The sequence below is a fragment of the Plecotus auritus genome, assembly GCF_963455305.1.
Source record: "Plecotus auritus genome assembly, chromosome: 8".
NCBI classification, from domain to species: domain Eukaryota; kingdom Metazoa; phylum Chordata; class Mammalia; order Chiroptera; family Vespertilionidae; genus Plecotus; species Plecotus auritus.
Genome location: NC_137782.1, coordinates 59,460,446 through 59,475,433, shown reverse-complemented (window position 1 = coordinate 59,475,433; position 14,988 = coordinate 59,460,446). Strand labels below are relative to the sequence as shown.

Sequence of the window (14,988 nt, the reverse complement as noted above, 5' to 3'; positions counted from 1 at the left end):
ACCAGGAATCGAACCATGACTTCCTGGTTCATAGGTTGATGCTCAACCATCAAGCCACACTGGCCAGACTCCCATTGATTTTTAGAGAGAGTGGAAGGGAGGCATGGGGGCAGAGGAAGAGAGAGAGAGAGAGAGAGAGAGAGAGAGAGAGAGAGAGAGAGAGAGAGAGAGAGAGAGAAAGCGAGGAAGAGAGAAACATTGATGTGAGAGAGACACATCAGTTGGTTACCTCTTGCACGTGCCCCAACCAGGGCTGGGGAAATGGACCTGCAACTGAGGTATGTGCCCTTGACCAGGAATCAAACTCGTGACCCTTTGGTGCTCAGGCCGATGCTGTACCACTGAGCCACACCAGCCAGGGCTATTTCTTTAAATGTTCAATAGAATTCATCAGTGAAGCCATCTGGGTCCGGTTTTTCCTTGTGAGAAGTTTTAAAATTACTAATTCAATCTCTTGTTTTAATTTTACTCAGATTTTCTATTTCGACTTAGTTTCATTAGTTTGTGTTTTTCTAAGAACTTGTGCATTTCATCTAGTAGGTTATTCAGTTTGTTGGCATAGCATTCTCTCATAATCTTTATTTCTGTAAGGTTGGTAGTATTATCGTCTCTTTCATTCCTGATTTTAGTAATTTGAGTCTTCTCTCTTTTTCTCTTGGTCAATCTAGATAAAGGTTTGCCAATTTTGTTGATCTTTTCAAAGAACCAACTTTTGGTTTTGTTGATTTTCTCTATTTTTTTTCTATTTCATTAATTTTTCTGCTCTAATCTTTATTTCCTTCCTTTTACTTGCTTTAGGGTTCATTTGCTCTTCGTTTGCCAGTGTCTTAAGGTGGAAGGTTAGGTGACTGATTTTTCCTTTTTTAATACAAGCTTTTACAGCTCTAAATTTCCCTTTAAGTTCTCCTTTACTGCATCCTATACATTTTGATAAATTGTTTCTTCATTTTCATTCATCTCAAAGTATTTTCTACTTTTTTGTGTGACTTCTCCTTTGATTCATTGGTTATTGAGGAATTATTAATTTTCACATAGATGTAATTTCCCAGATTTCTCTCTGTTAATGATTTCTTATTATCTCATGTTTTCCCCATAACCTGCCCAGTTACCTAGGAACAATTACCCTGATTCCCATTTTTTATAAGGGGTAAACTGAGGCCCCCTTGAGGCTGAATGGCTAGGAAGTGGCAATCTGGCCTCGGAACCTGTATTCTGGGTCTAGGCCTGTATTTTTTTTTTTTTTTTTTTATATTTTATTGATTTTTTACAGAGAGGAAGGAAGAGGGATAGATAGTCAGAAACATCGATGAGAGAGAAACATCGATCAGCTGCCTCTTGCACACCTCCCACTGGGGATGTGCCCGCAACCAAGTTACATGCCCCTGACCGGAATCGAACCCGGGACCTTTCAGTCCGCAGGCCGACGCTCTATCCACTGAGCCAAACCGGTATTGGCTAGGCCTGTATTTTTGACTCCTCCATATTGCTTCTTCCTCCCTGGAGGCTGCAGAGATCTGGATGAGTCAGAGGCTGGAGGGGTGGTGAGGTGCCTGGGGCAGTGGGGTTGTCAGCACAGAGGCTGGGCCATCAGAGGTGCGTTCTGATGACTCTCTTGAACCTCCAGCGTCCCAGCTCTGCTGCACTCACTTGTGTGGCTTTTGGCAAAGTTCTGGCTTTTCTGAACCTTAGTTCCATCTGAAAGTGGGTACAGGGATAGTCCCTCCTTCATTGTGCTGTCAGGATGATTGAGTATCAATTGCTTATGCGGATCTCAGCTCCGTACTCAGCTCTGTACTTAGGCCCTGCCACCTAACTCCTGCTTCCTTTGCATTGCTCCTCTTATTGCCTATAACGATCAAAACAACATTGTGTGCTGTTAGTCAAACACTTATTTTGTGCCCTTCACATGGACTCTCTCACTTCATTCTCAGATGTTAGGTTTCTTATTATTCCCATCTTATATAATAAAAGGGTAATATGCAAGTTGTCCCTTCGACTGGGAGTTCGACTGGAGTTTGACCAGGGGCTGGGCCAACCCGCCAACTGCCTGGGGCCCCTCCCCCTAGCCAGTCCCGCCCCCGATCGGTCCCCCCCTCCCCGATTGGGGGTGGGGCTGGCCAGCCAACCTCGCGCATCCCCTCCCCCCGGCGGGCCCATCCCTATGGGCCCTGATCAGGGCGGGCCAGCTAGACCCCACCTATGCACGAATTCATGCACCGGATCTCTAGTCTATATATATAAAAGCCTAAGCGACTGAATGACTGAATGACTGAACGACCGGTCGACAGGTCGCTATGACATGCACTGACCACTAGGGGGCAGACGCTCAATGCGGGAGCTGCCCCCTGGTGGTCAGTGCGCTCCCACAGTGGGAGCACCGCTCAGCTGACCGACGGGCGTGCCAGATGCTGGGCTCATGGCTGGCGAGTGCAGCTTTGGTGGCATGAGCCTCTCCTGCCTCAGGGGCTGTGCTACGGTACAACAGTAGCGGCAGGTGCAGTGGGGCTGGGTTGAGCGGGAGTGGTGTGGTGCCCAGCCTGGGCTCGGGCTCCTCCCTGGCTGCCTGGCCTTCAGCTTCATGCACTACTACACTCCCCCCTCCCCCGAGGGATCCCGGATTGTGCGAGGGCGCAGGCCAGGCTGAGGGACCCTACCAGTGCACGAATCCATGCACTGGGCCTCTAAGTTTTAAAGATAAGGAAACTGAGAGGTGAAGTAACTTGTCCAAGGAGATTTAGCTAGTAAGGCAGGATTTGAACCCAGGTCTGACTGAGTCCTTATTCTCAACTCCTAAGCTCCTGGCCTCCCCTCCACCCTTAGAAGGCGGTGGAGATGGTATTCTTCAGAGTTGGGAAAGAAGGAGTGGGTATGTCATGACTGAACACCAATTTTTTCTGGACTCTTCTGGATGTTGTGAGCATTTGTGTACCTAAAGGGGGCGGGGCACAGCCTATGCAAAAGCCAGGAGGTGAGAGCCAGAGTGCTCCCCCTGTAGGGTCTGTGGGTGAGGGTGACAGCACCAACTCTGTGGACGTGTCTGTGGTTTATAGAGATGCCTCGTCTGGGAGGAGGGTGCCCTGGAGGGCCCCCCCTGCTGCCCTGGCCAGGATGACGGCCTGGCCTGAGGGAATGGAGATAGGGTGGGGAGAGGATGCCTGTGAGAAAGATTGGAGGGAGGACGGGAAACCAGCCCTGACAGTGACACGGGGCGGGGCAGCCTTAGGGAGAGATGCCAGATCAGGTTGGGACCCGCTGAGCACGAAGTGTTGGGGGCACTGAGCCGGGCCGTATTCTGGCATTTCTCATGGGTAGCGATAGCCCAGGCCCTCTGTCTGGAGCCTGTGGTCGGGACCGGCTCCCCAAAGGAAAGGGGCCACCTTCCTCTGGGAACCTCAGGCACCCCAGCACAGAGCCCTTACCACTTGCCCTTACTATTTCTGCCTTGGCGTGTGTAAGTGGTGGGAGAGGTGTGTGTGTGTGTGTGTGTGGGGGGTGAGGGGGTGGGGGGTGGCCATTCTCAAATGGACAAGTCATGGTGACTTGGTGTTTGGGCCCGAAACAGGGTCCTGCCTGGAGAAAGGAGACTGAGGCCAAGAGGGCCATCCCTCCGAGGTCACAAGATGGTGGCAGCCCTGCAGGGACTAGACCCCACCCTAAATGTGCCTGTCCTTCCTCAAGCGCACTCTGCTTTGTAAGGAGCCGGAAACTTCCAGCTTTCTCTAGGAGTGGGGCTGGACTGCCTTACCCGCTCCTGGCCCCGTCTGCCAAGGGGTCTGGCTGTTCGGTGAGAGAGAGGTCCCGAGGGCAAGAGGTGGGTTCCATGAGCTCCTCCACCCTGAGCAGCCCCGGATTGCTGCCTGCCTGTTGTGTTTTCCTACCCCCACTTCTTTCCATTCTCGCCCTCATTGTGTGACCTCAGGCAAGCTCCTCAACCTCTCTGTGCCTCAGTTTCCTCGTCAGTAAAATAGGGACACTGTTAGCATCTACCTCCTAGATTATCACGGGGATTCGATGAGTCAGTGCTTGCCAGGTGCTCGGTTCAGGGCCCAGTACAAGGTCCAGGCTCTGGGAGGGTTTGAATATCGCAGAATGATACTTGGTCTCTACATGAAATTGCAGGATCAAAGCAGCATGCAAACCATATGTCCGTGCTCTTTAGTCTTTTGTCTATTCTGCAGATATTTCCAGAGCACCTTGTAGGAGCCAGGCCTCCTGGTCTGGGGATACGGAGATGGATCTGCCCTGGTCCTGCCTGCAGGGGGATATGGTCCAGCGCACCACATGGATCCCAGTTTACAGTCCTACAGTCATATGATGCCAGAAGGAAACATGTGCTCCATGCACTCCCCTCACTGATTCTCCCAGCAGCCCTATGATGTGGTACCTTTATTATACCCAATTGACAGAGGAGGACACTGAGGCACAGGGTCCCATGCCAGGGCGGTAGGGCTTGGATTCAAACACAAGCAGTCTAATCCAGGACTCTGGCTCTTAACCTCAACCTGCCTCCTGTCCACAAATATACATATTTACTTGTATAATTAGAATCAACCACAAGGACCAAAAAACCCCACAAAAGACCAAACCCCCAAAACCAGCAAACACTGCAGTCAGAGGCCCTGAGCCACCTTGGCCTATTCTTGAAGGCTGTCTTAGGCTTTTTTGAGTGCCCCAGTGGGGTGTGTAAGACTTAGGGCCAGGATCTGTCTCTTTTCTTCGCCCCGTCCCAAGAGGGCACACACATCCTCTTGGTGCTTGGAAGAGCCTCCAAGGTCCAGCGCTGGCTCTCCATCTCACTCCACAGCACATTAGCCAAGTACCCTGTCTCCTGTTCTTGGTTACCTCCCGTGACAGGAGGCTCACTTTTCATCATTCAGTTCATTGTAAAGAAAATTTGGGATCTTAGAAAGTTCTTCATTTAAAAACTTTTAAGAATTATATTTTTACAATTTTTATTTCCTCTCCAAGTGCCACAAACAAGTGCTCTGTTAGGGCATGCAGTCTCTGATGCAGGACCTGGCCTGTTCCTCTCTTTGTCCTGCTGTAGTGACTAACAGAGAGCCTCCTGCACAGTTGGTGCTGTGAATGCTGGACCAGGGAGCAAGTGGGCTGGAGGTATGGTGGTTGGGGCTCAGCCTCCATTGAGCCTGGGAATGTGGGTAATCAGGTCAGTAGGTCCCACGGGACACGGACTATATGAGTACTGATGGGCACCATGACCTCAATGGATTGGGTTGCCATAGAAATTGGCCATTTCTGTCCCCAGGCCCATTGGTCTCTCAGGAGGCCCTGGTGATCCTTTGGGCTATTAAGCAGGTCTCCCTAGGGCCTCCCCAGCCCCACATGCTCTGAGCTGGAGGGACCCCAGGGAGCATGCAGGCCACACCTCCATTGTGCAGCAGAGCAGGCTGAAGCCCAGAGAGTGTAGGGACCGGCTGAGGTTCCCATAGGGAGTGGGGTCACAGAGCTGGGCTCAGCTCTCAGGGCTCACAGGCTTGCCTGAGGCCCCAAGCAATTAAAGGGACTTTTCTCCATCCATAGGTTCCCAGAGGAAATTCGGGACTAATTCCAGGGCCTGCAGCATGCTCTGGAGAACAGTCGGAACCACCTGGTGGGTGTGTCCAGAGTCACACAGATCAGCGAGAGCTGATGTGCAGGGTGACCTGTTGTGTTCCCAGCACTCTGGCTTGCCTCTCTCAGTTATGTCCATGACCCAACCATTTCCAGATGAAGAAATGGGGCACAGAGAGGAGTTAAGTTGCTTACCTGACGTCATGCAACTGATTAGGGACAGAGCCAGGACCTGAGCTGCGGAGTCTGGCTCTAGAGCCCAATCCTTACCACCTTGCTCTGCCCAGCATCGTTCTCGCTCAGAAAAGGCTTTGGAAGGCTAGCAGCAAACTTCAGGTTTGGGAAGCGCTTAGCTTTGTCTGCCAGAGGCAGAGCTGATAAATCATGACCCACCGTCACAGTCATGGTGATTTCTCTTCTGCTCACACCCGCACAACAGCCCTGAGAGTTTGCTTTATCCCTGCTTTGCAGATGAGGATGCTGAGGCCCAGAGAGGGGAAGTGACTTGCTTAAGGTCACAGAGTGGGAAGAGGTGAAGCAGGGCCTTTAGTCTGCGACCCCTGACTCCACACCTGGTGTTTGCTGAGACCCCAGGCTGCTTCCCAGGTCCTCTGGGACAGCCCCTGCCTTCCACCAGGTGAGGTGATGACCCATCAGGACTGCCAAGATGAGGGAGCAAGGAGGGGTGGCCATGATGGTAGGGAGACCCTGGCTAAGTTCGGTGGGAGTGGGGGCCAGCCAGGACCTGAGAATGGGAAAGTGGGAGGCAAAAGGGCATGGCAGGGCGATGGGCATCACTGGGAAGTTTTGACCTGCCAGGTTTCTGGCTCAGAATTTCTTTCATTCTGCTGTTTATTGAACACCTGCTGTGTGCCACACTGTGCTAGGTACTGGGAGCATAGCAGTGAACTAGACAGACTAAAGTCCATGACAATAATAATAATATAATCACACAAATACAAATTAAGTGATTACTGGGCCACATGTTACCAAGGAGAGGCACAACAGTCACATGAACTTAGACCAGTGAAAGAATTTGAGGAACGTTTCCTAGGGAAGTGACTTATGAACTGAGAACTGAGGGAGGCCTGAGTTACCCTGGTGAAGTGGTCAGAGAAGAGCATGTAGGCAGAGGGAACAGCATGTGCAAAGGCCCTGTGGCTGGGGTGAGCTCCCAGCCATCTCTCCTTCTTTCAGCTGCCTGAGTTGATTGCAATTTTTAGCACCTTTCCCCCTGGGTCAGACAATTTCAGTCAGTCATGTATTCACTCAGCAAACCCTCAATGAGCCCTCTCCTATGTGCTGAGTGCCTGGGGCATAGACATGACTCAGATACTGTCCCTGCCCACGAGGGACAGAAACAGTGACTCAGAAGAATGTAGACGAGGTTAGGGCTTCTGATTATGAGGTTTCTTCTGTGCTTGATCCTGTACCAAGGAAGCCCTTTCTGGGTGACATCATCATTCCCATTTTACTGAGGAAGATATGGAGGCTCTGAAAGGCTGACTTACCTAAAGAGGCTAGTACCCCTCTTGGGCCTCAGATTCCCCATCTGTAGAATGGGTTAGGGTGGAGGCTGTCTAAGGGGCCCAGACAGCCCTGCCTGTTCCCAGGGTCCCTCCTTCACTCCAGGGTCCTCTCTCTTCTCCAGCCAGGACCATGGGCAGCAACAAGAGCAAGCCCAAGGATGCCAGCCAGCGGCGCCGCAGCCTGGAGCCTGCTGAGAACGCCCATGGTGGCGGCAGCGGGGGTGCCTTCCCCACCTCACAGACCCCCAGCAAGCCGGCCTCCGCTGATGGCCACCGTGGCCCCAACACGGCCTTCTCCCCTGCTGCTGCTGAGCCCAAGCTGTTTGGAGGCTTCAACTCCTCGGACACAGTCACCTCCCCGCAGAGGGCGGGGCCGCTGGCTGGTCAGTGGACCTGGGGGCATATGTTCCAGGATGCCTCTGCCCTGCCAGAGGGCTGTGTGTCCTGGGGCAGTGACACCCCCTCTCTGGGCCGCTGTTTCTTTTGCTCACTAAAGGGGAAGTGTCTATGGGTTAACTGGCCTTGGGGACTCCTGGGAGTTTCCTGGAGGCTGTGGGTGGGAAGTGCGGTGCACAATCCATCAGATGCAGAGCATAAATGGGTCTAAAGATAAAGGACTGTAGGGGGAAACTAAGGCCCAGAGGGTCAGGGTGCTGCTCAGGGCAGCATGGAGACCAAGTCTGGGGCTTTGCTCGTGGCTCTGGTCAGCCCAGAGATGGGTCGGGATAGGTGGCTAGTGTGTGGTCAAGGGGCCAGGCGGGTTGGGAGGAAAAAAGCTCCTCTTCAGAGGCCCTCTGATGCTGAGATGCGCCCCTGCGCCCTCTGCTGGCACGTTGGGGTATAACAGCCAAGACAGGGATGCTTGAGACAGATGTGATCCTGAGAGACACATGACACTCTCAAGCACTCGTACTCTCACCCAACACACTCACACGGAGCCATATACTCATGGTTACACAACGAGTCAGCACCTCATTCAAAGAAATCATTAAAAGACATGTGCATGTGACACACACACCTCACGCATAGAGCACACATGGATGTGCACTCCCTAGGCACAGACACACCCCCAGTGCAGGTGTACACAAATGTACACACACATACAAATAACCTCCTGCTCCCAGATGAAGACACACACGTGTAGTCAAAGCCCTTCAAAGACACACACGGGACACAGACACAGACTTAAGAAACGAATTTACAGATACCCACAGACTCACGGAGGCACAGTGTACACACATGCAGTGAGAACACAAAAGCACACAGAGACACACGGACACTCAGGGACTCCTCAGGCACAGACACACGTCCAAGTGAGACCAACAGACCCACATGCACACCCGTTCATTTGTTCAAGAAATATTGGTGGCGCCTCTGCTGTGTGCTAGGATTCTTCCGGTCTGGGGACCCCGCAGTGTGTAATGCAGACATAATCCCCATAGGGGAGGGAAACAAAGCAAGATGTGTAAACTGTGCGGCATATTAGAAGGTGGTAACTGGTGAGAAGGACCGAAGGGGCAGGGAGGGCATTTTGCAGGATGGAGGGATAGAGGTTGTAATTAAAATGGGCGACAGAGAGGGCCTCTTTGAGGGGACAGTTACCTGCCACCAAGCTCTCCCCAGACACATAGAAGAACCCGGAGAGAGAAATAGAGCCACCTCCCCTGGTGCAATTTCCTTCATTCACTGGTTCATTCATCCCACAGTTGTTTCTTGAGCACCTGCTATGTGTCAGCTCAGGAACAAAACGAAGATGCCTGTTAGTAGGGGCTTCTGGTTCTATGGAGAAGATAGACACCAAACAAATGCCTAGCATCACCCGGAGCCCAGTGGGACACAGACACGAAGAGATGCATGCCTTCTGCATGTCCTCACAGGGGTGCCCAGGCACATGGACACAGATCTGAATGTGACCATGACTCTGGGCTTGGCTCTGATGGCCTGTGGGAGACCCATCTCCACGCCCCTGGGTACGGGGCCCTTTTGTCCACACCTCCCTGTCCGTGGCCCCTGCCGTTCTGATGTGCCCAACCCTCTCTGCAGGTGGAGTGACCACCTTTGTGGCCCTCTACGACTATGAGTCCCGAACAGAGACTGATCTATCCTTCAAGAAAGGGGAGCGGCTGCAGATTGTCAACAACACGTGAGTGCCTCCCCTCCCTGTCGTCCTTGGCCATCCCATCCCTTGGGCCCGGCTTTGGGGCAGAACCACTTCTGAGCATCGCAGGCTCAGAGGGCAGCATGTTGGGCAGCAGGCAGAGCTGAGCGCCGAGGCTGTGGAGGCCCAGGAAACCGTCCTGGGGCCTGTGGGAGTGATAATGAGGCAAGTGGTGGTGGTTGGGGCTCCAGGAGGGCCCCCGGGACAGAGGTCTGGGTTCAGTAACTTGTCAACAGGGCAGATACCCCCGACCTCCAGATCCCAGACTCTGCAAGGGGGCATGTGGTCATGGCAGAACTGGGCCCAGGACCCAGACTCAGGAATACAAAAAGCAGGGCTAAACACTGGAGGCCATGCCCAGAGGTGCCCCCATTAGTGACCTAGGGCTGGAGGGCCCAGGGCAGCTGGATAAGTCAGCGTGTCCCACTGTAAGGGGGGGAGCCCGCCTTGGGAGGGGTGGGGCACCCATATTGGGCACACAGTGGGAGAAGGTCAGCACTGGGCATGTGGATGAGATGGTAGTGGAGGGCAGGACTCCCTGGTTTACCTCCAGGGACTCCATCCTTGGGGTAGGCTATCCTAGAGCCAAGCTGGCCTATGGGGGCCCATGCCAGATGCTGGGGCCTCTGTGGACAGGGGAGCAGGGAGGAAAGAACCAGTGAGGGGTGGATGGGGCCCCAGCCATGGGGTGGGGTCCTCCTCCTCCTGTTCCCTCCTTTTCTTTCCCTGCCTGGAGTGCAGTGGTAGTGAGGTGCTATACCTGTCATAGGGTGTGCCGTGCAGCCTTAGGGCCCAGGGAGGGGCGGTGGAGGGCTTCAGGGTGGGCTTGGGATGGGTTTGCTCATGCAGGAGTGCTGACAGGGCAGGGCAGAGACTGCACCTGCTGCATTGCTGCCCTTGGCAGCGCTTGCTGTCCCCCTCCCCCTGCAGCCTGGGACCTCCCCACCCCATTCCTGGCCCGCACTTGCTTCCCCCAGCCCTCTCTCAGCTTCTCCCTCTCTCTGCTTCTTTCTCGCTGGCCCTTAGGAGGAAGGTGGATGTCAGGTGTGTACATACTTTGTGGGCGGGCTGGGTGCGGGTGCTTTGCTGGTGGGGGTGGGGCTGCTGTCTGCATGTGGCTGTGTCCCTGCCTGTGGTCTCTGGCTCCCGTGGCTGTCCGCTTCCAGCTCCCCAGCATGTGTCCTCACCCCCAGCCAGTTTGACCAGGTCCTGACGGCAACCCCAGGCTGAGAATGGGGAGAGTCCTCCCATCACCCCTGCCACTCTCCACCACCCCTCCTCCCATCCACCCTCCTAACTCACCCACTCCTCATTCTGATCCATCCGCCCACATTGAGTGCCAGCTGCAGGCATGGCTCAGTGCTGGGCCCATTGGGGCCTGGGTGGAGAAGGCCTTGCCCACGCCTTCCTGGAGCCAGAGGGTAGCCAGGAGCCGGCCCCAGGCCAGGCGGAGTGGCAGGCAGAGGATGGGTCAGCCCAGGCATCTGGGCTTCTGCTGTGGGGCCCCCTCTGGTGGTGACCACAGGGTCTGGGAGGTTCAAGGTCTTTGGAGGGAGAACAGTGAAGTTGAGTGGCAAGTGGAGGTGGTGGAAGGCAGTCCCTCACAGAGGGGCAGCTGTGGGAGGTGCAGCGCTGGAGGGAGCTGTGGAAGGGCAAGAAGGTCCCAGAGGACAGGGTAGAAGGGATCCCTGAGTGCCCTCGAAGGCCTGGCTAAGGAGATTGACTATCCACCCGCTTCAAGTGTGTCTTGCTTGCTTGTCCATGCCTCCCTGCCCTTGTGCATGCTGTTCCTTCTGCCTGAAATGCCCTTTGTCCCATCTCTGCCTGGCAAACTACTATTCATCCCTCAAGATCCAGCTGAAGACTGCCTTCTCGGAGAGGCAAGCGGGAAAAGAGGTGCCAGGTGCTGGGTCAGGCGTTTTAAACCATCTCCTCAAATTTGCTCAGCTGCAGTCCCGCCAGGGCTGTAGTGATGGGGGGAGGGGATATCTCCATTTTGCAGACGAGGAAACGGAGGCTCAGAGATGTGAAGGCTCTTGCCCAAAGTCACACAGCTACCAAATAGAAAGCCAGGATGGGAACTTGGGCAGCAGCTCTATCCCTGACTCAAGCTGCGCTCCCTGGGGGAGGGGCTTCCCCAACTTTCCACCCCCTTGTGTGTCCAGTTCCTAGTGTCACTCCAGTTCTCTCTCGGTTCCAGCTGTTTGTATCTGCCTCCCCCCAAAGTGGGAGTACCTTGAGGGCTGCTCGGGCTCGCCACATTTCTGGGTCCTATCACCTGTTGCTCAGCACGCTGGGGGTAGGCACCCCTCTGGTGCAGGTGAGCCAGATGGATGAACAGTAATGAAACAGCACCCTTTACTGTGCTTTGTGTGTGAGCCAGGTTTCTGTGCTGAGCGCTTTGAGCTGCATTGTTTTATTTACACATCACCACACTCCTGGCAAGTGGAAACTCGTATTTGCTCCATTTTACAGATGAGGAAACTGAGGCCCAGAGAGGTGAAATGACTTGCTCGAGGTCACACAGCTAGCAGTGGCAGAGCTGGGAGGGTAGGCGTGACCCAGGGCCCTTGCTGGGGAGGTGCAGAGGAGCCAGGAGGAGGGAAAGGTGGTGCAGGGGAGGATGCAGGGTTAGAGGCTTTGAAAATCCGGGGGGCATCTCAACCAGTAACAATGGGAAGGGCATCTCGGGCTGGGGTCACAGCTTGAGCAAAGGTGTGGCGGGAGGAGCGGCTTCTGGAAACTGATTCTGCATCTTTCACCCCGAGAGCAGCCCTCGCTCCTTCTTTGTCCACCTCTTCCCTTCCTTTTTCCTGCCTTCGGGATGGGTTGCGGGTGTTTGGCCAGCCCTGCGGCTATCAGGGGGGCTGGCCGTGTTGGAGCCCTGTGCATGGGAAGCCCTTGGTGGCACGAAGGTGCCCTGATTGGAGGGTGGGGGTGAATCGAGAGTCCCTCCGCATGCACAGTGCTCAGCCACTCCTTCGCCTGGGAAGTGTGGTGGTGGCAGAGTTCAGGGCTGGCATTAGAGGAAGAGGAGAGATGAAGGGATCCGAGTTGGGGGCTTATCGGAAGGTGGGGTGTTCAGGTCTCATACCCCACCCAGGGACCACCCTACATGTCCTTCCATTGTTATTGCTTAGGGTGCATTATTGTTTAATCCCTCTGCCCCTGCCCTAAACCCCCACTTCCTCTTATGAGTGAGGAACTTTCTGAATATAACTGTGGCTGGGCTGGGTGTCGGGGGAGATGGAGAGCTTAAGGAGGAGCGCATTTGTGGCTGGGGTTTGGCCAGGGCTGGCTGGGCTGGGGCTTTACAGCAGGCCTGGACATCCTGTTCCCCGGATCTTCATGCCATATGGCCCTGAGCCCGAGAATCCTGGGCGCTCTGTGGCCCTGGGTCTGAGGAAGCCCACGGGGGTCTGAGGTCTGACTGTCCCAAGCCCAGCCCTGGTGTCTGAGTCTCCAGGAGTCAGGGCCCCTTTGGGTTGCTCCCTGAACTGCCCCTTTCTCCCGCCCACATTCTAGCGGCTTCTTTGGGGGAGCACTAATCTCTGACACCTTGCCCTGGGTACTCCCCACCGTGGGGCAAGGGACACCTTCCTGTCCTCCTTACTCGACCTGCCCTGGCCTCACCTGCCCTCTCCGATGTGCCATGTGCCCAGGCCTCAAGAAACTTGCCTGCTAGGGCCATGCCCAGCTGCCCAGGCTTGCCTCGTTGACCAGTATGTAAGCACCCAAATGGACATAACTTAGGTTCCAAAGCTGCCACAATCCTGACCCACGTACCAACCCCGGCAGCACAAAGATTAGGGTCCAAAAAGAGGGTCCTGAGGCTCAGACAGGTGTGGTCAGTAGCCCGGGGTCACACAGCTGGTGAACAGCAGTTGAAATATAAAATGGTAGCTCAGGGGCTTCTGGTCCATTGCTTCCTCTTCTGGCCACAGGTGGGAAGGTGAGGGATCAGGCGGGGAATGACTTTTTTTTTTTTTTTTAAATCTTTATTGTTGAAAGTATTACATAGGTACTCCTCTTCCCCCATAAACCTCTTCCAGCCGCTGCCGTCCTCCCCTGCACCCAGGCCCTCACCACCCCATCGTCTGTGTCCACGGGGAAATTCTCTTCCTTCTTTCCCTTTTTCCTACCCATCGGATAAGGACTAGGCCCCAGGGAAGATGCCAGATTCGGTGAATCTGCTCAGCCTGGTAGATTAATTCACTGTTGCTTCTGAGGCTGGCCTTGCGCTGGTGTCCCTGCGGCACTGGACTGGTCTGGGAAGCTGCGGGGCATCTCCTGTGGGAGCAGCCTCAGGCCCTTGGCACACCTGTGGCAGGTTTGAGTCTCCCAGGCCAGTGGTCGCCAGCCGGTGGTCTGCAGATCACTGGTGGTCCGTAAGTTCCGAAAGGTTGGTGACCCAGACTATATATAGACTTGGGAAGATGGGGCTTGATGGCTCCCTTTCACAGGTGGGTAAACTGAGGCTCAGATGATACAGAATTAGCTTACTGAAGCTGAAGCTGGCTTGATACTGATTGATTTACATACTTTGCAGCAAGGATGATTCTGTGAAGAAGGAAATAAAAAGTATTATTTATAGTATCTTTTGTGTAGATGAGGAAACTAAGACCCAGAGAGGGCAGGGTACTTGCCCAAGGTCACACAGCAAATCCTTATCGGAGATGGACTGAGCTGCTTTGGCTTTAGTTTTAAAAACACATTTTTGAGAGTGGGGAGAGGGGCACCATTGAGATATAAATTCAAAAATTTTTTAGCCAAATTAAGATATTAATAGTTCACGCTCATTGAGCACTCCTCGGAGGGATGCATGAGTATCCCCATCCTACAGATGAGGAAACTGAGGCAGGGCCAAGGTCATACAGCCTGTGGCTAACTCTGGTGCTCCAGCTCTCTGACGCCTCTCAAGCTGGGGCCAGGCTCAAGTCGGACCCTGGGTCCTTTAGTGAGATTGCAAACAACCACCCTCCCTGCCCTTGTGAACTAAAACTCAGAAACGGGACTGGGAACCCAAACTCACATATGGGCTGATGTCAGGGAGCGAGAGGCTCTGCTGGCCAAAGTCTGGATAATGCCAGCGGAACTGCACCCTCATTGCTTCTGGGTCTCTCCTTGGCGGGCCTCTGGACACACGCTCCACTGACCTTCCCCTCTGAGGTGGTGGCTGGTCAGCTTTCAGACTCTGGTTTGTCAATCTGCCTCGCTTTGTACCCTGTGGCCTAGACCTCAGCCCAGTCCCCTGCCCTCCAGTCCCCTGCCTCCCCGAGGGCCCGGGGAGACGGCAGGTGTCCTGAGACCTGCTGTGCCTGGCTGCGGGCACTCGGGCCCTGGCCCTCCCTCCTGCTCTGCCATTGATTTGCGATATGGCTTTGGGCACATCACTGCCCCTCTCTCTGCTGTATTTTCCCCATTGGTGAAATGCAGCTTTGGACTGGAAGATCGCAGCTGTTCCTTGTGACTTGAGTCCTTGCTTTGTAGCTTTGGGCAAGTCTCAGCCCCTCTCTGTGCCTCAGGTTCCTCAACTCTACAAAGGAAGTGCTGGGCTGCTCCAGCCTGGGTGCTGCGTGTCCTAATGTGGGGGCTGAGGCCTGCCTTCCTCCCGCTCAGGGTGGCCTTGAGGGTCAAATGGGACAGACAAGTATAGACACCCCTGAGTGGGTGCACAACAGGGGGTGGATGGAGGCCCTGGGCATCCAAGGGCTTCTTTCCTTGAGGTGG

General features: G+C 54.4%; 1 protein-coding gene across 4 annotated transcripts in view; it reads left to right on the top strand.

Annotated features, from left to right (window-relative positions):
• Nucleotides 1–14,988, top strand: part of SRC (SRC proto-oncogene, non-receptor tyrosine kinase) — a 49,705-nt gene that overhangs the window by 22,752 nt on the left and 11,965 nt on the right. For 2 of the 4 annotated variants that reach the window (XM_080685661.1, XM_080685659.1), the window contains exons 3-6: nucleotides 6,043–6,208; nucleotides 7,223–7,483; nucleotides 9,144–9,243; nucleotides 10,285–10,302. In XM_080685661.1, the coding sequence (XP_080541787.1) occupies nucleotides 7,231–7,483; nucleotides 9,144–9,243; nucleotides 10,285–10,302 (371 nt within the window). In that variant the 5' untranslated portion in view covers nucleotides 6,043–6,208; nucleotides 7,223–7,230. The remainder of the gene's footprint in view (nucleotides 1–6,042; nucleotides 6,209–7,222; nucleotides 7,484–9,143; nucleotides 9,244–10,284; nucleotides 10,303–14,988) is intronic. The other 2 variants (XM_080685660.1, XM_080685662.1) reach the window with 2 other exon arrangements.